The sequence below is a fragment of the Panthera onca genome, chromosome Y (assembly GCF_046562875.1).
Source record: "Panthera onca isolate mPanOnc1 chromosome Y, mPanOnc1 haplotype 2, whole genome shotgun sequence".
In the NCBI taxonomy this organism is placed as follows: domain Eukaryota; kingdom Metazoa; phylum Chordata; class Mammalia; order Carnivora; family Felidae; genus Panthera; species Panthera onca.
Window position 1 is genome coordinate 18,765,992 of NC_138358.1, and position 23,627 is coordinate 18,789,618.

Consider the following 23,627-nt stretch of genomic DNA (forward strand, 5'->3'; position numbering starts at 1 on the left):
TCAGATGCCCAACCAGCTGAGTCACAAAGGCACAGCAGACTCAATTTATTGCTACTTTCTGGCTCTCCTGTAACTGAGACGACTGATTTTTAAAAATACCTGGAGTTAAGCCCATGTACATAGTAGCTAAAAGTTGAGATCCAGTGGCTTTCAAAGCTACAAGTTATAGTGAGTTATCTTCTAGTGCAGGTCTCCTGTGCTGTGGGTGCCTAGTATGTGCCTGCTCTTCTTCCTTCTCCATGCTTATGGTGTTCTTCCATTTTTTGGTTAGTCTCACCAGAGGTTTGGTCCTAATAAAGTCTTCGTTCTCCTATGTTTTCTGCTTTGGCCTCATCTGTGATAAACTGGAAAATATTTATGCCAGTCTTTGTGTAATTTTCAGATTAGTTCCACTGATGTGGCTGTTTTCTTGGTGTGTCTTTGGGGTGAGGTGAGCTGGGGATCCTCCTACTCCACCATCTTCCCAGGACTCTCACAGATTGTTTCTTATGCTTGATTGAATGTGTTGTTTAAACTCTCTGCTGAATTTTTCAAAGCAGTAATTGCATTCCTTAGCTCTAGGTGTTCTAGTTTGGTTTTAAAATCATTTCTCTATTTGTGTTGATTCTCCCATTTATGTAATTTTTCCTGTTTTCATTCAACTTCATTAAAAACTTCCTGTGGTGTTGTCACATGCCCCTTGTTCCTTGTTCTTTTATTGTCGTGTGTGAGACCTGCGTATTTGAAAGTGATGAGCTCATACAAGGTTAACAAGTGTACTTTGGTGGGAAGATTTTTACCAGTCCATCTATATGAGGTTTCTGAACAGGCCAGCGTAGAACATCGATGGGTGATTAGGGCTACTTCTGGTGTGTCTGCTCAGGCAGGGTTACCACCAACACTGAGGACAGGCTGGACTTGCATCAGGGCACATCCATTGACTATTCCGAGGGCTGCTGAGATGCCTCTGTGGTTAGGCGAAAGACAGGATGTGCTCCTTTGCCAGGATTGGATTTACTGTGCGGCTACGTAGCGTTGTATGCTGGGCTTCATGATCAGGAGAGGCCACCAAGTGGGAATCCATTGTCAGGCAAGACCATTCGCTGGGCTCTCTACCTTTGCCACTGGTTGAGTGGGACCACCAGCTCTTTTACCTGGCTGAAGTGGTGTTTCAGATTGTGCACTGCATTAGGTGAGAGGAGTATTAGACCAGAGCCACTGTGTGTTGTTTTTCAGCAGAGTGGCTGACCAGTCTCCCAGATAAGATAGTTAGATTTAGGTTGGTGGCTAGCTTTGTGATTGGGCGGAGTCAAAGTCTGTGCCACATGGTCAAGTTTCCGGGATGACTGGGGCTTCAAGTTATAGTCTGTGGGTCAGTGGGCAGCTTGCCTGGTTTTCTGCCCAGAAGGGTCACAGACCCAGCTCCAAGCCAAACCAAATCACTGGTTGGTGACCTCAGCTGTACTCCTTACTCAGTTGCATTTGCTTGTGTGGGTGCTGTCTGGGATGCAATGCCTCTGCCATAATCTGACCTTTGATTATTGTGAGCTCTGTGTCCTTCTTTGTGACTAGCTTACACATGGTCCAGCCTTTACCATAGGTGGTCTGTCAGTGTTCCCTACACAGTAGTTTTCTTCCTGGGGCCACCCATGAATACTGGCAAAGCTAAGTGTCAGCCTTAAACTATCTTTTTACCACTGGAAAAACTAGGTCCAGAGTACATCTCTCAGTGTGGTACTATTCCGGCCTGGGGGAGGACAGTATGTATGTATAGTCAGTGTGAAATTGCTGACATTACTGTTTGATGCAGCTTTTCCCAGTTTTTGTGCTTCTAGAAAGGAGCACTTCAGACTCACCCAGGAGGTTCTAGGGTTTTCAAAAGTGTGTTCTTGTGTTGCCAAGTTTTCTTCTCAAAATTTTCTATAGAATAGACTAGACTGTTGCTTGTTAATCCATGTTTTTATGTGGAGAGACCGGGGTCCAGGACCACCTATTCCAGAGTGTTGCTGATTTCATTATCATTTATCAGTTTTGTTTATATTTGCTGTGAAGCATTCGGTTTTATGATCCTGACTTTTCATTTCAGTTTTCATTTCCTTTCATTTTCTTGATTTTATCTTTTGATTTGTTTCTTCTGTACTTCCCATGCTAGTTTTGTTTAGTTTTCTCTCCTTTTTCTGGTTCCTTGAACCGTAAAGCTAGCGATTTGATTTGAGGTCTTTCTCATGTAAGCATATATGGATGTAAATTTCTCTCTCTTGCATCGTTTTATAAATTTTGGTATATGGTGTTGTAATTTTCATTTGTGTCTGTTTTCTGATTTCCTACGTGACTTGTTTGGCTGTTAAAGAATGTGTTTAATTTGCACATAATTGCAATTTTCCACTTTTTCTTTCTGAAAATCATTTCTGGTTTTGTCCCATTGTGGTGAGATAATATACTTTGTGTGATTTTAATCTTTTACATTTTATTGCAGATAGTTGTGTGGCCTAAAATCCTGAGAGTGTTCTGGGTGAATTTAAGAAAAATGTACATTCTGATGTTCTGTGGATTATTAATATATCTGTTAGGTCTAGTTTAAATGTTGTTTTGTTGTCTATTTTTTCTTTATGTTTGTCCACTTGTTATATCAGTTTATTAAAGCGGGCCAGTAAAGTATCCCACTATTGTACAACTTCCTCCCCCGTTTGTGTGAATTTTTGCTTCAGAAGGTTTAAAGCTCTATCTTAGAAATTGTTCTATTTCTTGACAAATTGACTCTTTTTTAAAAGTAATCTCTATACTCATTGTGGGGCTTGAACTAAAAGCCTGAGGTCAAGAGTCAGGTATTCTACAGACTAAGCCAGCCAAGCACCTCTAAACTGACCCTTTTTAAAATATAATATTTTTCTTTTTCTACTGTAACAAAGGCAAGTTTGTCTAATAGGGGTATAGCCACTGCAGCTCTCTTTTATTACGACTTGTGTGATATTACGACTTGTTCCTTCCTTTTTCTTTGAATATTATTTGTGTCTTTGGATCAAAAGGGAGTCCAAGTAGTAGATTAGGTTTTCAAAATTTGTTTCGCCAGTATCTACCTTTCAACTGGGGAGTTTATTCCATGTACACTTAATTATTGACAAGAAAGGCCTTCTGCCATTATAATGTTTGCTTTTTATGTGTCTTATGTGTATATAAAAGTTCTTTCATTACAGCCTGATTTTACTGCTGACTTTTTCTAGTGCACTCCTTAGATTCATCTCTGATTTAATTGTCTGTGTATTTTAAAATTCTTTTGTTATTGATTGATTTGGGGATTGTAAGGAGAATCTTTTTTATTAAATATAGTTTGAAATTGGGGCGCCTGGGTGGCTCAGTCGTGGTTAAGCGGCCGACTTCGGCTCAGGTCACGATCTCGCGGTCCGTGAGTTCGAGCCCCGCATCGGGCTCTGTGCTGACAGCTCAGAGCCTGGAGCCTGTTTCAGATTCTGTGTCTCCCTCTCTCTCTGCCCCTCCCCTGTTCATGCTCTGTCTCTCTCTGTCTCAAAAATAAATAAACGTTAAAAAAATTAAAAATAATCAAAATCTCTAAAAAAATATATAGTTTGAAATAATAATGACTTAGGTTCAGTAGTATGCAAAAACTCTGCTGTATACAGTTCCATTCCTTCATGTTTATGCTTTTGTCTCACATTGAATCTCTACACATCCATGTTTATGAAAATAGGTTTACGTTCGTTGCTTAATACATTTGTCTCCTAAATCATATATAGTAACAAGGAATTATAATCTATACTTAGAAGAAACTGGCCTTTATATTTATGTGTGCTAATACATTTACAAATGTTTTTGTTCATTTTTAATATGTCTTCAAACTATTACCTGTTGTTCTTTTATTTCAACACTAAGAAATCCCATTAGTTTTTCTTAGAGGGCAGGTCTACTAGCAAAGAACTATCTCAGCATTTGTTTATCTTCTTATTTCCTAATTTTTCTTCACTATTAAAGAATGTTTTTTCTAGATATAGAATTTTTGGTGACAGTTTTTCCGCCCAGCACTTTAAAGAGGTTATCCTGTTGCCTCTTGACTTTCACACATATAATGGGGTTTATTACTATTGAGGATCCATTGAATTGCTTCTCTTAACTGCCTCTAAGAACATTTAGATGTTGAAGGTGAGATGTCAAGAAGTTGTGTTATTTCATAGTTTCTTTCTTCATTAAGTGTTTTCCCTAGTTTTAAGTTCCTGATTTTATTCCAGAATTTGGAAAATTTGATACTGACAAGTTTTGATAGCTTTATGATTCTTTTAATGCAATCCATTTTTGGTGATCGCTTTCACTTCCCTTTCTACCTCTTTTTTTTTTTTTTTTTTTTTTGGTTTTTGTTTTGTGTATTTTCAGATACTTTTCTTCTGCTATATGTCCCTGTTACTCTATACACTCACCCTCCTTTTTGATTTATTAGGCACCATAGACTTGCATTTCTGATATGTTTCTAAATAATTCTCCACTCAGATGAACTTTTGATTTACATGTATTTATGTTGGCTTCGTTTCCAGATTATCTTGTCTTTATCTAGAAATGAATTTTTCTTTTGAGATTTACTGAATATTTGCATTTCTGAGATTTCCTTGTAAATGATGTAAAATTTTCTATTAAAGGTGTTTTACTTGCTGTGTAAATACAATAACCTGACTTACTTTTATTTTCCAGAAATTTGGTAGCAGCATAGTTATTAACCCTACGAAAGATAAGACAATGGTGCAAGAGCTTCTGGATTTTAAAGATAAGATAGATTTTATTATTGAAGCGTCTTTTCTGAAAAATGAGAAAATTATTGTTGCTATGAAAGGTGCTTTTGAAACGTTTATTAATAAAAGACCTAACAAACCAGCTGAGCTTCTAGGTATGGTTTTCAATTTTACGCAATATGTATTTTATTTTTTATTTTGTTGTTTTAAATTATGTAACAAGAGTTCAGTTTGACCTCCTGATTGGTCATAATGTTGCCAGATTGACTACCAATGTTTGTAATAAACTATTTCTCTCAACTTTAGCGTTCACAAGACTTTGTTCCTTTGTTTAATAGTAACCCAGCCCTTTGGAAGCTCATGTGTCTTTAGCGTCCTATAAAATTATCAGTTTCTCTTATCAGTAGATAAGACTCATTTTAAAATAAATGAAAGCTTTCCTTACTCTCATGAAACCTAATGATTTTATATTATAAGGGATATCTTTTTGCTGACATAAAAACTTGAAACACAGTATCAATTTGATTGTTCAAGAAACCTGAAACACATTATCAATTTGATTTTTCAAGAACAATAAATTATTTAGATGAGTACAATCAACATTTAATAAGTCCTTAAGACTTTGGGGTTAATATAATCTCAGTTTCATGCAATATCTCGCAATATTTTGTTTTTAAAAATAGATTAGGGGCATGGTAGTGAGGAAATGACTATATTGTAATATTTGATCATTGAGGTTATAGAAATATAAAAATATCAGTGTAGAACTTACAGGAAGTAATTTATCTTTTTCTGCCACTCATCTGTCCGTTAACTCATTTATTCATTTTTTGTTTCATGAAAATTAATGCACCTCACTCTGGGGGAAAGTATTTGCTTGAATAAATGGTTTTTGTTCATATACATATTTGAAAATATAGCATTACTTAGAAAATTATTTTTTTACATTTTAGCAAAGTATGTGGATTCAAAGCTCCGTACAGGTAACAAAGAAGCTACGGATGAAGAACTTGAAGAATTATTAGCTAAAGTGGTAATTTTATTTAGGTTTATTCATGGTGAGTAATTTGGTTTAAATGTCTATTTAAAAGTTTTAAAAAATGGTAACATTGGGGAAGTATAAAGCACTAAGTGCAAATCCCAACCTAAATTGAATTCAAATAATGTTTTCTGGTGGTAAAACTGATAACTTTAAAAAGCTAACAATTCAGTGGCAATAAGTACGTTCACATGATTGTGCAGCCATCACAATTACTTAATCTCAAAAATTTCAGTATAAACTCCATACACATTAAGCAGTCATTTGTCATTTCCTTCTTGCCTTCAGCTTCTGGAAACCAAAAATTTGACTGCTCTCTATATGAACTTAAGTGTTCCGAGATACTTTATATAAGTGCATTCAGATAATACGTAACCATCTGTTTCACTTGCTGTTTTCAGATGTATTGAATATAGTGTCTCATTTAATTTTCTGCCATTTTGCATTTTCCATCTTTGGCATTAAGGTGTTTTTCCTTAAATGTCACAGAGAAAGATGTTTCTGAAGCCTTCTACAAAAAAGATTTAGCAAAACGTCTCTTACTTGATAAGAGTGCTTCAGTTGATGCAGAAAAGTCAATGCTGTGCAAACTTAAACAAGGTGTGTGTCTTGACAGGTATATTGTTTGTTTCAGTCATATTTTTTGAGGGGGGGGGGCTTTTGTGCTTCATGAATCTGGGTGGAGAACTATGATTTCATTTCAGTGTTTACCTCTCATTTGGTAAGAGCTTGTTCTACACATCATTTTACAAACTACTAATTTAATGTGGTTATCCAAAAGTGTATGCACTCATTTGGCAGCTCTGTCATCATCCTTATGTGTTCCCACAGGCAGGTTATTTTAAGATTTGTATTTATAAATTTAGGATATTGGCTAAACTCTGGATAAGGTGGGATCATCTCACAAACATAAGTAAAAAGTAAGAGAAGCATGAAGATGTATAAAAAGGCAATTTAACCTAGTCAGAAAATTGAGGACAGTTTCTTTAAGGAAGCATGATTGAAATACAATGTGGAGATACAGAAATGTTGACGATGATAGCAGAAGTTAGTCCGTGCTAGAAAGAGTTTAGCAATTTGAAACGCTGGGGAATCAGAATAATCAGAGAAGAACACACAAGAGCTGTCATAAAGGCTAAACTGAAAAGTTAATAGGTGTAAGATTTTGCGTGACCTTGGAGACCTTGTCTGTGATAACTGTTTTGTACCCTGGAAGCAGGATTATTTAAACAATTTGAAATAAGTTGTAGAAGTACTAATTTCTTTGTTTTTTTCTTTGTATTTTTTTCAGGTTTTTATTTAAATTTCAGTTAGTTCAAATACAGTGTAATAATAGTTTCAGGTGTACAATTTAGTGAGTCATAATTTCCATACAACACCCACGGCTCATCAAAATAAGTGTCCTTTTTAATCCCCATTACCCATTTAAGCCATCTCGCACCCACCTCCCCTTCCGGTAACCATCATTGTGTTCTCTATAGTGAAGAGTCTGATTTGCCATCCGTCTTTTTTTTCGTCTTCTATGTTTATCTGTTGTGTTTCTTAAATTCCACACACTAGTGAAATTATACAGTATTTGTCATTCTCTGACTTCATAATCCACTCTAGCTCCATACATGTTGCTGCAAATGGCAAAATTTCATTCATTTTGATTGCAGACCACCCCCCCCACACACACACGTGAAGGGGGTGGGGGGGGGGGAGAGAGAGAGAGAGAGAGAGAGAGAGAGAGAGAGAGAGAGATCTTTATCCATTTATCTGTCAGTGGACATTTGGATGCTTTCCATAATTTGGCTATTGTTGATAGTGATGCTATAAATATAGGGGTTCAGGTATCCATTCAAATCAGTAGTTTTGTATCCTTTGGGTAAAACCTATTAGTACACTTGCTGGATCAAGGCAGTTCAGTTTTGAAGTTTTTGAGAACTTCCACACTAGTCTCCAGATAGACTGCACAAGTTTGCATTCCCATGAGCAGTGCGAGAGGGTTCCCTTTTCTCTGCATCCTCACCGATACCTGCTGGGTTTTGTTTTTTTTTTTAGTTGTTAGTTTTAGCTATTATGACTGGTGTGAGGTGGTATCTCATTGTGGTCTTGCTTTGTATTTACCTGATGATGAGTGATGTTGAGCATCTTTTCCTGTGTATGTTAGACATAAGGATGTCATCTTTGGAAAAATGTAGATTCCTGTCTTTTACCTGTTTTTTAACTGAGCTGTTTTTCTGGTGTTGGGTTGTATAAGTTCTTTATGTATTTTGAATACTCACTGTTTAGCATGCATGTATTTTTGCTAACATTTTTCCCGTTCCATAGAATGGAAATGGGAAATTCTGATTTCCCATTGGAAATGCTGATTATTCCCTTCACTGTTCAGAATGTTTTTTTTCTGTATGAAGGTCCAATAATTTATTTTGCTTTTGTTTCCTTTATTTCTGGAGACATATCTAGTAAGAAGTTGCTATGGCTGAGGTCAAAGGGTTTGCTGCTTGTGTTTTTTTTTTTCTCTAGGATTTTGATGGTTTCATGTCTCATGTAGATCTTTCATCCATTTTGAACTTATTTTTGTGCATGGTGTAATAAAGTAGTCCAGTCTCACTCATTTACTTGATGCTGTCCAGTTTTAACAACACTACTTGTGGAAGAGATTGTTTTTTCCCCATTGGATAGTATTTCCTGCTGTGTCAAAGACAGTTGACCATGTACTTGTGGGGTATATTTCTGGGTTTTCTGTGGTGTTTCATTAATACATGTGTCGGGGTTTTTTTGTTGTTGTTGTGTTGTTTTGTTTTGTTTTGTTGCCAGCACCATGCTGTCTTGATTACTACAGGCTTTGCAATACAGTTTGAAGCCAGAATTGTGATGCCTACAGCTTTGCTTTTCTTTGTCAGGATTTCTTTGGCTTTGGGGATCTTTGTGATTACATATAAATTTTGGTATTGTTTGTTTAGGCTCTGAAAAATGCTGGTGGTATTTTGATTGGGATTGCATTAAATATGTATATTGCTTTGGGTAGTATACACATTATAACAATGTTTGTTCTTCTAATCCATGAGCATGGTATGCCTTTCCGTACGTTTGTGTCTTTTTCAATTTCTTATATCAGAGCTGTATAGTTTTCAGAGTACAGATCTTTTATGTTTTTGGTTACCTTTACTCCTAGGTATGTGGTGCAGTTATAAATGGGATCAATTCCTTTGTCTCTCTTTTTGCAGCTTCGTTATTCGTGTATAGAAACGCAACAGATTTCTGTACTTTGATTTTGTGTCCTATGACACTACTGAATTCATTTATCAGTTCTAACAATTGTTTTGGTAGATAGAGTCTTTGCGTTTTCCTACGTAGGGAATCATGTCATGTGCAAATAGTGAGTGTTTGACTTCTTCCTTGCCAATTTGGATTCATTTTGTTTCTGTGAATTGTCTGACTGCTGACGCTAGGGCTTCCAGTACTATGTTAAATAAATATGGTGACAGTGGACATGCCTCGTTCCTGATTATAGAGGAAAAGCTCTCAGTTTTTCCCCATTGAGATGATACTAGCTGTGGGTCTTTCTGGTATGACCTTTATTATATTGAGGCATGTTCCATGTATCCCTACTTTGTTGAGGGTTTTTAACATGAATGGGTATTGTATTTTGTCAAATGCTTTTTATGCATTTCTGGGAAGCTCATATACTTCTCTTACTTTCTTTTATTAATGTGGTGTATCACATTGATTGATTTGTGAATAATGAGCTTACCGTTGCAGCCCACGAATAAATCCTCCTTGATCAAGTTGAATGGATTTTTAAATATATTGTGATACTCCATTTGCTAGTATTTTATTGAGATTTTTTGCATTATATTCATCAGGACACTGGCCTATAGGTCTCTTTTTAGTGGAGTTTTTATCTGGTTTTTGAGTAAGGTAACACTGGCTTCATACAATGAGTTTAGGAGTTTTCTTCCATTTCTATTTTTTTTAATAGTTTGAGCAAAATAGTTACTAACTCCTCTTTCTGTGTTTGGTAAAATTCCCTTACAAAGCCATGTGCCTCTGGACTTTTATGTTTTGGAAGATTTTTTATTACTCAGTTTCTTCACTGGCTATTGGTCTCTTCAGTTTTTTTGTTTTTTTTTTTCATTTATGTTTCAGTTTTGATAGTTTTTATGTTTCTAGGACTGTATCCATTTCTTCCAGATTGTCCAACTGGTTGGAATTTAATTTTTCATAATACTCTTTTTTATAATTTCATTTCTGTGTTATTTGTGATCTCTCCTCTCTCACTGATTATTTCATTTATTTGTGTCCTTTCTCTTTTCTTTTTTTTTTTAACTTTTTTTTTTTTAACGTTTATTTATTTTTGAGACAGAGAGAGACAGAGCATGAACGGGGAAGGGGCAGAGAGAGAGGGAGACACAGAATCGGAAGCAGGCTCCAGGCTCCGAGCCATCAGCCCAGAGCCCGACGCGGGGCTCGAACTCACGGACCGCGAGATCGTGACCTGAGCTGAAGTCGGACACTTAACCGACTGAGCCACCCAGGCGCCCCTCTCTTTTCTTTTTGATAAGTCTGGCTAGGGGTTTATCAATATTGTTTTTTAGAAGAACCAGATCCTGGTTTCATTGATCGGTTTGTTCTACTGTTTTTATTGTTTTTTTTTTTTTTCATTTGCATATAAGTTATTTCTGCTTTAATCTTTGTTATTTCCTTCATTCTTCAACCTTTATTTGCTGTTCCTTTTCTTGCTCCTTTAGGTGTAAACTTAGGTTTTATATTTGAGACTTTTTTTGCTGTTTGACATAGGCCTGCATTGCAGTATTGTTCTGTTAGGACTGCTTTTGCTCCTTTTAACGTTCTAAACTGCCCTAGTTTCATTTTCATTTGCTTCCATGTATTTTTTTATTCCTTACTTTGCCTATTTAATCCATTCATTCTTTAGTAGGATGTTCTTTAGCCTCCATGTATTTGTTGTCTCTCCAAATATTTTCTTATGTTTGGCTTCATGTGTCATAGCATTATGGTCAGAAAATATGCATTATATGATGTCATTCTTTTTGTATGTGTTGAGACCTGACTTGTGACCCAGTATGGAATCTTTTCTGGAGAATGTTCCATATGCACTCAAAAGGAACGTGTGTTCTGCTGTTTTAGGATGAAATGTTGTGAATATATCTGTTAAGTTCCTCTGGTTCAGTGTGTCATTTAAAACCATTGTTTCCTTGTTGATTTTCTGGATAGATGATCTTTCCATTGCTGTAAAAGTGGGATGTTAAAGTCCCTTGGTACTATTGTATTTTTGTCAGTGAGTTCCTGTATGTTTGCTGTTAGGTGGAGTATATATTTGGGGGAGCCAGTTTAGGGCATAAACATTGACAGTTGTTAGATCGTATTGTTGAATAGGCCCGTCTATATGATACTGTGTTTTCATTGCTTGTTAACAATCTGTGGTTTAAAATCTAGTTTTTCAGGGGCACCTGGGTGGCTCAGTTGGTTGTGCGTCCAACTCTTGATTTCAGCTCAGGTCATGATCTCATGCAGAACCTGTTTTGGATCTTCTGTCTCCCTCTCTCTGCCCCTCCCTTGCTTGTTCTCTCTCTCTCTCTCTCTCTCAAAAACAAATAAACATGAAAACATTTAAAAAAATACCTAGTTTTTCTGACATAAGTATTGCTGCTCCAACTTTCTTTTGATATCCATTTCCATGAGAAACTTTCCTCCATTCCTTCATTTTCAGTCTGCAGGTGTCTTTATGTCTGAAATGAGTGATTCTTTTTCATGAGCGAGTATTATACCATTGTATTTATATACCATTGTGCCTTTATTGATTCATCAGTGAATGGACATTTGGGCTCTCTGTATAACTTGACTACTGTTGACAGTGCTGCTGCAAAGATAGGAGTGCATGTATCCCTTCTATCAGTACTTTTGCTTCCTTTGGGTCAATACCCAGTACTGCGATTGTTGGATCATAGGGTAGTTCTGTTTTTAATTTTTTCGGGGAACCTCTATTTTGGTCTCTGTAGTGGCTGCCCAAGTTTGTATTACCACCAACAATGGGAGAGGGTTTCCCTTTCTCCACATCCTTGCCAATACCTGCTGTATCTTGTATTGTTGATTTTAGCCATTGTGACAGATGTGAGGTGGTATCTCATTGTGGTTTTGATTTTTATTGCTCTGATGATGAGTGATGTTGAGCATCTTTACTTCTGTCTGTTGGCCATTTATATGTCTGCTTTGGGAAAATGTCTTTTCATGTTTTCTGATTTTTTAATTGGTTTGTTAATTTTGGTTTTGAGTTTTATAAATTCTTCACAGATTTTGAAAATTAACCCTTGAGCAGATATGTCATTTGCAAGTATCTTCTTCTAATCCATAAATTGCCTTTTCATTTTGTTGATTATTCCCTTTGCTGTGCAGAGCCTTTTGTCTTCATGAAGTCCAGATAGTTTCTTTTTCCTTTTGTTTCTCTTGTCTCAGAGATATATTTAGTTAGAAGTTGCTATGGCGAAGGTCAGAGAGGCTACAGTCTGTGTTATCTTCTTGGATTTCCATGGCTTCCAGTCTCATGTTCAGACCTTTCATCCATTTTGAATTTATTTTTATGGATGGTGTAAGAAAGTGGTCTAATTTCATTTTTGACAACACTAGTTATTGAAGAGACAGGTATTTTTTCCCCATTGGGTAGTATTTCCTGCCTTGTCAAAGATTAGTTGACCTTATAGTTGTGGCTTCATCTATGAGTTTTCTGTTCCCTTGATCTTAGTGTATGTTTTTGTGCCATCACCATACAGTCTTTATTGCCACACCTTGGTAATATGACTGTAAATCAGGAATTTCAGTTCTTCCAGCTTTGCTTTTCTTTTTCAAGACTGCTTTTACTGTTTGTGGTCTTATGTGGTTCCATACATATTTTGGGATTGTTTAGTGTAGCCCTGTGAATAATGCTGTTGGTATTTTGATAAGAATTGCATTAAGTATAGATTACTGTGGTGGTATAGACATTTTAACAGTATTAGTTTTCCGGTCCGTGGGCATGTAATGTGTCATTTCTTTGTGTCAGTTTTAGTTTCTTTCAACAGTGTTTTACAGTTTTTTCAGGGTACAGGTCTTTCACCCCCTTGGTTCGGTTTATTCCTGGGTATCTTACGACTTTGGATGTAATTGTAATGGGAGTTATTTCTTAATTTCCCTCTGTGTTGCTTTCATTATTGGTGTTTTGAAAAGCAACTGATTTCTGTGTGTTGATTTTGTATCCTGCAGCGTTACTGTATTTGTAAATCAGGTCTGGAGCATTTTGGGTTTTTTTTTTTTTTTTTCATATAGTGTATCACGTTATCTGTAAATGGTGAAAGTTTTACTTATTACTTACTTATGGAATAACTTTATTTCTTTTTTTTTTATTTGATTGGTCTCACTAGAACTTTCAGTACTATGCTGAATAAAAATGGATAGAGTAGATATCCTTGTCCTGTTCCTGAAGTTATGGGAAAAGCTGTGATATTTTCCCAGTTGAGATAGATAGCAGCTGTGGGTTTTTCATATTGGTCTTTATTATGTTGGGGTATGTCTCCTCTAAATCTACTTTGTTGAGGGTTTTTATCACTAGTGAATGCTGTAGTTTTTGAAAGGAGTCAGTCATATGGTTCTTATCCATTCTCTTATTGATGTGATGTAGCACATTGTTTTGCAAATATTGAATCACCCTTGCAGTGCCAGGAATAAATCCCCCTTGACTGTGGTAAATGATTTTTTTAAATGTGTTGTTGTATTTGGTTACCTAGTATTTTAATGAAGATTTTTGCATCTGTGTCCGTAAGGGATATTGGTCTATAGTTCTCTTTTTCAGTGGCGTCTTTATCTGGTTATGTTTTCAGGAAAATACTGGCTTCATAGAATGGATTTGGAAGTTTTCCTTTCTTCTATGTTTTTTGGCATAGTTTGGGAATAGGTTTGTACTCTTCACTCAGTTTTTGCTAGAATTTGCCAGTGAAGCCATTTGGTCCTGCACTTTTATTTGTTGGGAGATCTTTTATTGCTGATTCAGTTTCCTTGCAAGTTTTCTATGTCTTACTGTTCAACTTTTCTTACTATAGAAGTGTGGGTAGTTTATGTCTGTAGGAATTTATCCATATTATCTAGGTTGTACAATTTGTTGGCCTTTAGTTTTTCATAATAGTTCTTTCATAATTGCGTGTGATTTCTGTGGTGGTGTTTCTTGTTTCTCGTTTGTAATTTTTTTTATTTTCTTTGTGGGAGTTCTTGCTTTCTCTGTTTGGTAAAGTCTGGCTAAAGACTTGCTAGTTTTTTCAGAGAACCAACAACTCATTTAATTGATCTGATGTACGTTTTTTTTTCATTTCTGAATACTTTAATTGTCTCATGTTTATTATTTTAGCTGGCTTCAGGCTTTACATTTCCCCCCCTCGTCCCTTTAGTTGTAAGGTTAATTTGTGTATTTGAGCTTTTTATTTCTTCTTGAGGTAGATCTGTTGTATAATATAATTCCCTCTTGGGACTGCCTTTTCTACATCCCAGAGGTTTTGAACTGTCATGTTTTCATTTTCATTTGTTCCCATGTATTTTTTAAAATGTCTCCTTTGATTTCATGGCTGACTAATTCATTGTTTAGTAGAGGGCCCTTTAATCTCCATGTATTTGTGGTCTTCCTGGATTTTTGTTTTGTGGTTGACTTTAAGTTTCATGAAAAGTTGCATAGAATCATTTAACCTTTTTGTGTTTATTGAGACTTGATTTGTGTCCTAATATGCAATTTATTCTGGGGAGTGTTTCACGGGCACTTGAAAAGAATGTGCATTGTGCTGTTTTAGATTGAAATGTTCTAAAAATATACATGTTAAGTCCATCTGGTCCAGCGTGTCATTCAAAGCCATTGTTTCTTTGTTAATTATCTGCTTAGATGATCTGTCCATTGATGTGGGCTGCTAAAGTCTCTTACTATTGTTGTCTTGTTATCAGTGTATTCAGTTATGTTATTATTTTTTAACATTTGGGTTCTCGCAACTTGGCTTTAGTAAACTCCTGGAATGACAATGCTAGCGGATTAGGTGACAAGTATCTGTGGATCCCTGCCTCCTGTCTCTGTGCCTGTGCTGGAGAGCATGGAAGAAAAATGGGACCTACCAGGTCCTTTGTCTTCAGTATTCCCCAGCATGTTCCAAAATCACTATCAACAGATCTTTCTGCTTCCCTAGTATTGTATAAACTGCCATTTTATGTTATCTCTCCAAGGGCATTGTCCTTAAGGGCATTGACCAGCTATCACTCATCCTCTCAGTTCACCCAGTGCTGCTGAGTCATCTGACCTCTATAGGTCCAGGCTCTAAGTCCCACTTGTATAAGTTGACAGAATTCAGCCTGTCTGGTGTTTAAAGCCAAATGTTATGGGGTAAGTCCTCCCCATGTCAGCTCCCTGGTGTGAAGGCCTATTTCTCTACCCTCTGCACATGCAGCACCATCCTACCTGCAGGCAGCCTCCTTCCATCTTTCTGACCTTCCTGTGCTTTCAGATGCAGTTTTGTGTCTGTAGTTAGCTGTGGAGTTTGTTGTCCAGTCTTCAGGTCACTGTCTGCTTTATCGACTTGGATGTGGATGGCATCTAGTTGTAAATGTGGGATGAAGTGAGTTATGAGTCCTCCTATAGGGTCCTCCTACTCTGCCATCTTTAATGCTCCTCCCTAGAACAGTTTTTTGCTGAAGTGTTTGGGATTTTCTGTATGTAAGATCACATCATATACTTAAAATGACAGTTTTGCTTCCTTCTTCCTATTTTGATGCCTTTCTAAAATGTCTCTTAAGTAATTGCTCTGGCTAGGTCTTCCAGTACTGTATTGAAAGAGTGCTGAGTGTGGGCACCATTTTCTTGCTCCTGAGCACAGAGAAAGAAACTTGGAGGAATTTTAAAGTTGAATGTGAGCTCTGATTTCTTCTAGATGGCCTTAATGAGATTGAGGCATATTCTTTCTACACTCAATTTGTTGAGGGTTCTTACCACGATAAACTGTACTTAATACGTCAGATGCTTTCTCCGCATCTGCTGAAATGATCACACATGATTTTAATTTGTCATTCTATTTGTCTGTCACATTTATTGTTTCCTTATTTGGAACTGTCTTCACATTCCAAGGATAAATCTCACTGGTCATGGTGACTGATCCCTTAAATGTGTTGGTGAATTCAATTTGCCAGGATTTTGTTGACAAATTTTGCAATATATGGAAATTGGCTTAAACTTTAATTATTATATACATGTTGGTATACATGTAAATACATATTTTTATATTTTTATATTTTTATTTTACTTACAGTTATTTATTATATATATGTAAGTATACATGTAGATGTATATTTTTATATTTTTCTTTTATTTAAAATTATTTCCTTTCTTTGACTTTAGATTCCATTATCACATACATAAAACTGTTGATGTTATTTATATTAGTATACTATATAATTAATTGGTTGACATCATTTTGGATTAAAATTATGGGGTTGCATATCAGCTTCATTAACTGGATATTCAGATGTCTCCGAAAGTTTGGGAAGTCCTCGGCCATTGCTTCTTTATGCTTTGCACCCTCTCTGCGTCTCTTCTTCTTCTGGAACTCCATTGCATTGATGAGCAGATTGTTTCTCTTAATGCTGTTCAATTTGTAAGGTCCAGGCTGTGAGCTGTCAGCACAGAGACTGATGCAGGGCTTGAACTTAACAGACTGCGAGATCCTGACGTGAGCACAGTCAGATGCTTAACCAATGAGCCACCCAGGAATTTTTCAATTCAGTTACTGAATGTTTGAAATGGGAGTTTATTCTTAGTTCATTTTTAGCTTTTCTATCTCTGCGGTGATTGTCTTCTTTTCTTCATGCATTCCTTTTTTTTTTGTTTTTGTTTAGTTTTTACATTTTTAACTCATTGACAATGCTCATCGCACTTATTTTAAATTCTTTGCTAAGTAGGTTTTATTCCTTTCAGTTTTGTTTTGGGGGATTGCTCTTTTTTTAGTTATTCTTTTTTTTTTTCAGATTATTACTTCTTTTTTTCCCCAAATTATTATTTAAATTCCAGGTAGTTAACATACAGTGCATTATTGGTTTCAGGAATAGAATTCAGTGATTCACCACAACATGGTGCTCATCACACCATGAGCTCATCAACATGGTGCTCATCACACAAGTGTCCTTCTCAATACCCATCACCCATCTAACCCATTCCCCCCACCACCTCCCTCCATCAAATTGCAGTCTGTACTATTTTTAAGAGTCTTTCATTGTTTTTCCCCTCCTTTTGTTTTCTTTCTTCCACTTCGGTAGGGTCATCTGTTTTCTTTCTTAAATTTCATATATGAATGCAATTATGTGGTTTTAATATTTCTGTCTTTCATTTAACATAGTATGATCTACCTCCATCCATGTCACTTGCAAATGACAAGACTTAATTATTTTTTATCACTGAGTAGTATTTCATTGTATATATATCCCACATCTTCTATATTCTTCATTCATGGACATAGCTCGAGAGCTATTTCCATTGTTTGGGTACTGGTGATGCTACTGCTATAAAATTGTGGTGCATGTACCCCTTTGAATCAGAATTTTTGTATCCTTTGCATTGTTAGATGGTGGTATAGTTCTATTTTTAATTTTTTTAGTGTTTGTTTATTTTTGAGAGAAAGACAGAAAGTGAGTGGGGGAGGGGCAGGGAAAGAGGGAGACACAGAATCCCAGGCAGGCTCCAAGCTCTGAGCTGTCATCACAGAACCCAGTGTGGGGATTGAACCCATGAGCAGTGAGATCATGGCCTGAGCTGAAGCCAGATGTACCAGCTGAGCTACACAGGTGTCCCTAATTTTAATTTTTTGAAGAGCTTCCATATTGCTTCCAGAGTGGCTGCACCAGGTTGCATATCCACCTTCAGTGCAAGAGGGTTCCCCTTTGTCCACATCATCAACAGTATCCGTTTCCCGAATTGTTCATCTTAGCCATTCTGACAGGTGTTAGAAGGTGTCTCATTTTGGGGTTTGATTTGTATTTCCCTTGTGATGAGTGCCATTGAGCATCTTTTCATGTGTCGGTTAGCCATCTTTATCCAAAAAAGATAACCAGATATCTTCTTCCAAAGAAGACACTTAGTCTTCTTGTCCTCTACCCATTTCTTAATAGGTTATATTCTTTTTGGATGTTGAGCTCGATAAGTTCTTTATAGATAACCCTTTATCTGATATGTCATTTGCAAATATCCTCCCATTCTGTAGGCTGCGTTTTAGTTTTGTTGATTGTTTCCTACACTATGCAGTTTTCTATCTTGATGAAGTCCCGGTGGTTCCGTATTGCTTTTGTCTCCCTTGCCTCCAGAAATGTGCCTAGAAACAAGTTGCTACAGCTGAGGTCAAAGAGGTGGCTGCCTATGTTCTCCTCTAGAATTTTTATGGTTTCATGTTTCACATTTAGCTCTTTTATCCATTTGAAATTATATTTGTGTACAGTGTAAGAAAGTGGTACACTCTCATTCTTCTGCATCTTGCTTTCCCATTTGCCAACACCATGTGATAAAGGGACTTTTTCCTTTGGATATCTTTCCTGCTTTGTCAAAAATTAGTTAACCATACTATGGTTGTGGGTCTGTTTCTCGGTTTTCTATTGTGTTTCATTTATCTGTGTGTGTGTTTGTGCCCGGACCTTAACTGTTTTGATGACGAAAGGTTTGTAATACAAGTTGAAGTCTAGTTGTGATGCCTCCACCTTTTCTTTTCTTTTCTTTTCTTTTCTTTTCTTTTCTTTTCTTTTCTTTTTTCTTTTCTTTTCTTTTCTTTTCTTTTCTTTTCTTATTCCGGATCTATGACTGTTTGGGGTCTTCTCTGGTACTGTACACATTTTAGGAATATTTGCTCTAGCTCTGTGAAAAGTCCTGGTTATTTTTATATATATATATATATATATATATATATATAATATATATATATATATATATATATATGTATGTATGTGTGTATATACACACACACACACACACACACATACATATATGTTACATATATACAAATATATACATACATATATTTACAATATATATAAATAAATATATATTATAAATATATGTATATATATTTTAAATATATCTATATTTAACATCTTAACAGTATTTTTGGTTCTCTTTCCTTTTCATTTTTTAAATTTTCATCCAAATTCGTTAGTGTATAGTGCAACAATGATTTCAGGAGTAGATTCCTTAGTTCCCCTTACCTATTTAGCCCATCCCCCCTCCCCAAGCCCCTCCCATAACCCTCAGTTTGTTCTCCTTATTTATGAATCCCTTATGTTTACTCCCGCTCCTTGTTTTTATATTATTTTTGTTCCCCTTTCCTTATGTTCATCTGTTTTATGTCTTAACAGCCCTCATACGAGTGAAGGCATATGATTTTTGTCTTTCTCTGACTAATTTCACTTAGCATAATACCCTCCAGTTCTAGCCACATAGTTGCAAATGGCAAGATTTCATTCTTTCTGATGGCCGAGTCATACCCCGTTGTATGTATATACCACATCTTCTTTATCCATCCATCCATCGATGGGCATTTGGGCTCTTTCCATACTTTGGCTGTTGCTTACAGTGCGGCTATAAACATGGGGGTGCATGTGTCCCTTCGAAACAGCACACCGTATCCCTTGGATAAATGCTTAGCAGTGCAATTGCTGGGTCATACAGTAGTTCTATTTTTAGTCTTTTGAGGAGCCTCCATACTGTTTTCCAGAGTGGCTGCACCAGCTTGCATTCCTACCAACAATGCAAAAGTGATTCTCTTTCTCTGCTACCTCACCAACATCGGTTTTTGCCTGAGTTGGTAACGTGACTATACTGACAGGTGTAAGGTGGTATCTCATTGTGGTTTTGATTTGTATTTCCCTGATGATGAGTGATGTTGAGCATTTTTTCATGTGTTGGTTGGCCGTCTGGATGTCTTCTTTGGAGAAGTGTCTACTCATGTCTTTTGCCCATTTCTTCAGTGGATTATTTGATTTTTGGGTGTTGAGTTTGATAAGGTCTTTGTAGATTTTGGATACTAACCCTTTATCTGATATGTCATTTGCAGATATCTTCTCACATTCTGTGGGTTGCCTTTTAGTTTTGCTGATGGTATCCTTCGCTTTGCAGAAGCTTTTAATTTTGATGAGGTGCCCGTGGTTCATTTTTGCTTTTGTTTCCCTTGCCTCTGGAGATGCATTGAGTTAGAAGTTGCTGCGGGCAAGATCAAAGAGGTTTTTTCCTGCTTTCTCCTCGAGGATTTTGATGGCTTCCTTTCTTCCATTGAGGTCTTTCATCCATTTTGAGTTTATTTTTGTGTATGGGGTAACAAAATGGTCCAGGTTCATTCTGCTGCGTGTCGCTGTCCCGTCTTCCCAGCACCACTTGCTGAAGAGACGCTCTTTATTCCATTGGATATTCTTTGCTGCTTTGTCAAAGATTAGTTGGCCGTTCATTTGTGGGTCCATTTCTGGGTTCTCTTTTCTGTGCCATTGATCTGAGTGTCTGTTCTTGTGCCAGTACCATACTGTCTTGATGATTAGAGCTTTGTAGTGTAGCCTGAAGTCTGGGATTGTGAGGCCTCCCGCTTTGGTTTTCTTTTTCAAGATTGCTTTGGCCATTTGGGGTATTTTCTGGTTCCATACAAATTTTAGGATTGTTTGTTCTAGCTCTGTGAAGAATGCTGGTGTTATTTTGATAAAGATTGCATTGATTATATAGATTGCTTTGGGTAGTATTGACATTTTAACAATATTTGTTCTTCCTATGGAGCATGGAATCTTTTCCATTTGTGTGTGTGTGTGTGTGTGTGTGTGTGTGTGTGTGTGTGTGTGTCTTTTCAATTTCTTCCATAAGCTTTCTATTGTTTTCAGTGTATAGATTTTCTACCTCTTTGGTTAGATTTATTCGTAGGTATTTTATGGGTTTTTGCGCAACTGTCAATGGGATCGATTCCGTCATGCCTCTTCCTGTCGCTTCATGCTTGGTGGATAGGAATGGAACCGATTTCTGTACATTGACTTTATATCCTGCAACTTTGCTGAATTTATGAATCAATTCTAGCAGGTTTTTGGTGGAATCTTTTGGGTTTTCCATATAGAGTATCATGTCGTCTGTGAAGAGTGAATTTTTGACCTCCTCCTGGCTGATTTGGAAGCCTTTTATTTCTTTGTGTTGTCTGATGGCAGAGGCTAAGACTTCCACTACTATGTTGAGTAACAGTGGTGAGAGTGGGCATCCCTGTCTTGTTCCTGACCTTAGGGGGAAAGCTCTCAGTTTTTCCCCATTGAGGATGATATTAGCGCTGGGTCATTTATCCATGGATTTTTTCGATCTCGAGGTATGCTCCTTCTATCCCTACTTTCTTGAGGGTTTTTATCAAGAAAGGATGCTGTATTTTGTCAGATGTTTTTTTCTTAGTCTCTTGAGAGGATCGTGTGGTTCTTGTCCTTTCTTTTATTGATGTGATGATTCACATTATTTGTTTTGTGGATATTGAACCAGCTCTGCATCCCAGGTATAAATCCCACTTGGTTGTGGTGAATACTTTTTTTAAATGTATTGTTGAATCCAGTTGCCTACTAGCTTGTTGAGGATTTTTGCATCCATGTTCATACTTTTAAATGTATTCTTTTAATGTATTTAATGTATTTTTAATGTATGGTTGGCTAATATCTCGGTGAGGAATTTTGCGTCCATGTTCATCAGGGAAATTGGTCTATAGTTCTCCTTTTTAGTGGGGTCTCTGGTGTTGGAATCAAGGTAATGCTGACTTCATAGGAAGAGTTTGGAAGTTTTCCTTCCATTTCTGTGTTTTGGAACAGCTTCAAGAGAATAGGTGTTCACTCTTCGTTAAATGTTTGGTTGAATTCCCCCGGAAAGCCCTCTGGCCCTGGACTCTTGGTTTTGACAGGTTTTTTATTACTGATTCAATTTCCTTACTGGTAATGGGTGTGTTCAAATTTTCTATTTCTTCCTGTTTCAGTTTTGGCAGTGTATATGTTTCTAGGAATATGTCCACTTCTTCCAGATTGCCCCTTTTATTGGCATGTAATTGCTCGTAATGTTCGCTTATTATGGTTTTTATTTCTGCTGTGTTTGTTGTGATCACTCTTCTTTCATTCTTGATTTTATTTATTTGGGTCCTTTTCTTTTTCTTCTTGATCAATCACTCTAGTTGTTTATCAATTTTGTTAATTATGTCATAGAAATAGCTTCTGGTTTCATTGATCTGTTCTACTGGGTGTTTTTTTTTTTTTCTGTTTTGTTTTGTTTCTTTTTTTTTTGTTTGGTTTTTTTTGGTTTCGATAGCATTGATTTCTGCTCTGATCTTTATTATTTCCTGTCTTCTGCTGGTTTTGGGTTTTATTTGCTGTTCTTTTTCCAGCTCCTTAAGGCGTAAGGTTAGGTTGTGTCTCTGAGATCTCTCTTCTTTCTTTAGGGAGGCCTGGATTGCTGTATACTTTCTCCTGATGACAGCCTTTGCTGCATCCCAGAGGTTTTGGGTTGTGGTATTATCATTTTCATTGACTTCCATATACTTTTTAATTGCCTCTTTAACCGCTGGGTTAGCCCATTCATTCTTTAGTAGGATGTTCTTCAGTCTCCAAGTATTTGTTACCTTTCCAAATTTTTTTCTTGTGGCTGATTTAGAGTTTCATAGCATTGTGGTCTGAAAATATGCATGGCATGATCTCGATCTTTTTGTACTTACTTAGGGTTGATTTTTGTCCCAGTATATGCTCTATCCTGGAGAACGTTCCAAGTGCACTGGAGAAGAATGTATATTCTGTTCTTTAGGATGAAATGTTCTGAAGTCCATCTGGTCCAGTGTGTCATTCAAAGCCATTGTTTCCTCATTGATTTTTTGATTAGATGATTTGTCCATTCCTCTGATTGCAGTATTGAAGTCTCCTCCTGTTTTGGTATTATTATGATGAGTGTCTTTATGCTTGTGATCAATTAATTTATGTATTTGTGTGTTGCCACATTTGGTGCATAAATGTTTAGAATTGCTAGGCCTTCTTGGTGGATAGGCCCCTTGATTATGCTATAATGCCCTTCTGCATCTCTTGATACAGGATTTATTTTAAAGTCTAGATTGTCTGAGAAGTGTGGCTACTCCGGCTTTCTTTTGTTGAACATTAGCATGATAGATGGTTCTCCATCCCCTTATTTTCATTCTGAAGGTGTCTTTAGGTCTAAAGTGGGTCTCTTGTAAACAGCACATAGATGGATCTTTTTTCTTATCCATTCTTTTACCCCGTGTCTTTTGATTGGAGCATTGAGTGCGTTGATGTTTAGAGTGACTACTGAAAGATACGAAATTATTGTCATTGTGTTTCTTGTAGAGTTGGAGTTTCTGGTGGTGTTCTCTGGTCCATTCTAGTCTTTGTTGGTTTTGGTCTTTTTTTTTTTTTTTTTTCATCTTTTCTCCCCTCAGAGAGTCCCCCTTAAAATTTATTGCAGGGATGTTTTAGTGGTCACAAACTGTAATTTTTGTTTGCCTGGGAAACTTTTTCTCTCTCCTTCTATTTTGAAGGACAGCCTTGCTGGATAAAGAATTCTTGGCTGCATATTTTTCTGATTCAGCACATTGAATATATCCTGCCACTCCTTTCTGGCCTGCCAAGTTTCTGTGGATAGGTTTGCTGCAAACCTGATCTGTCTTCCCTTGTAGTTTAGGGACTTTTTTTTCCCTTGGTGCTTTCATGAGTCTCTCCTTGCCTGAGAGAGAATGTCCTCCTTTGTCTCTCCTTGTGAATTTGACTATGATATGCCTTGTTGAGGGTCATTTTTTGTTGAATCTAATGGGGGTCCTCTGTGCTTTCTGGATTTTGATGTCTGTGTCTTTCCC

At 36.7% G+C, this 23,627-nt stretch overlaps 1 protein-coding gene across 1 annotated transcript in view; it reads left to right on the plus strand.

The window, feature by feature from the left end:
* Positions 1-23,627, plus strand: part of LOC145715077 (cullin-4B-like) — a 137,911-nt gene that overhangs the window by 44,641 nt on the left and 69,643 nt on the right. Inside the window, 3 exon segments of the mRNA XM_081794660.1 lie at positions 4,675-4,867; positions 5,666-5,770; positions 6,241-6,351. Coding sequence (XP_081650786.1) covers positions 4,675-4,867; positions 5,666-5,770; positions 6,241-6,351 — 409 coding nt within the window.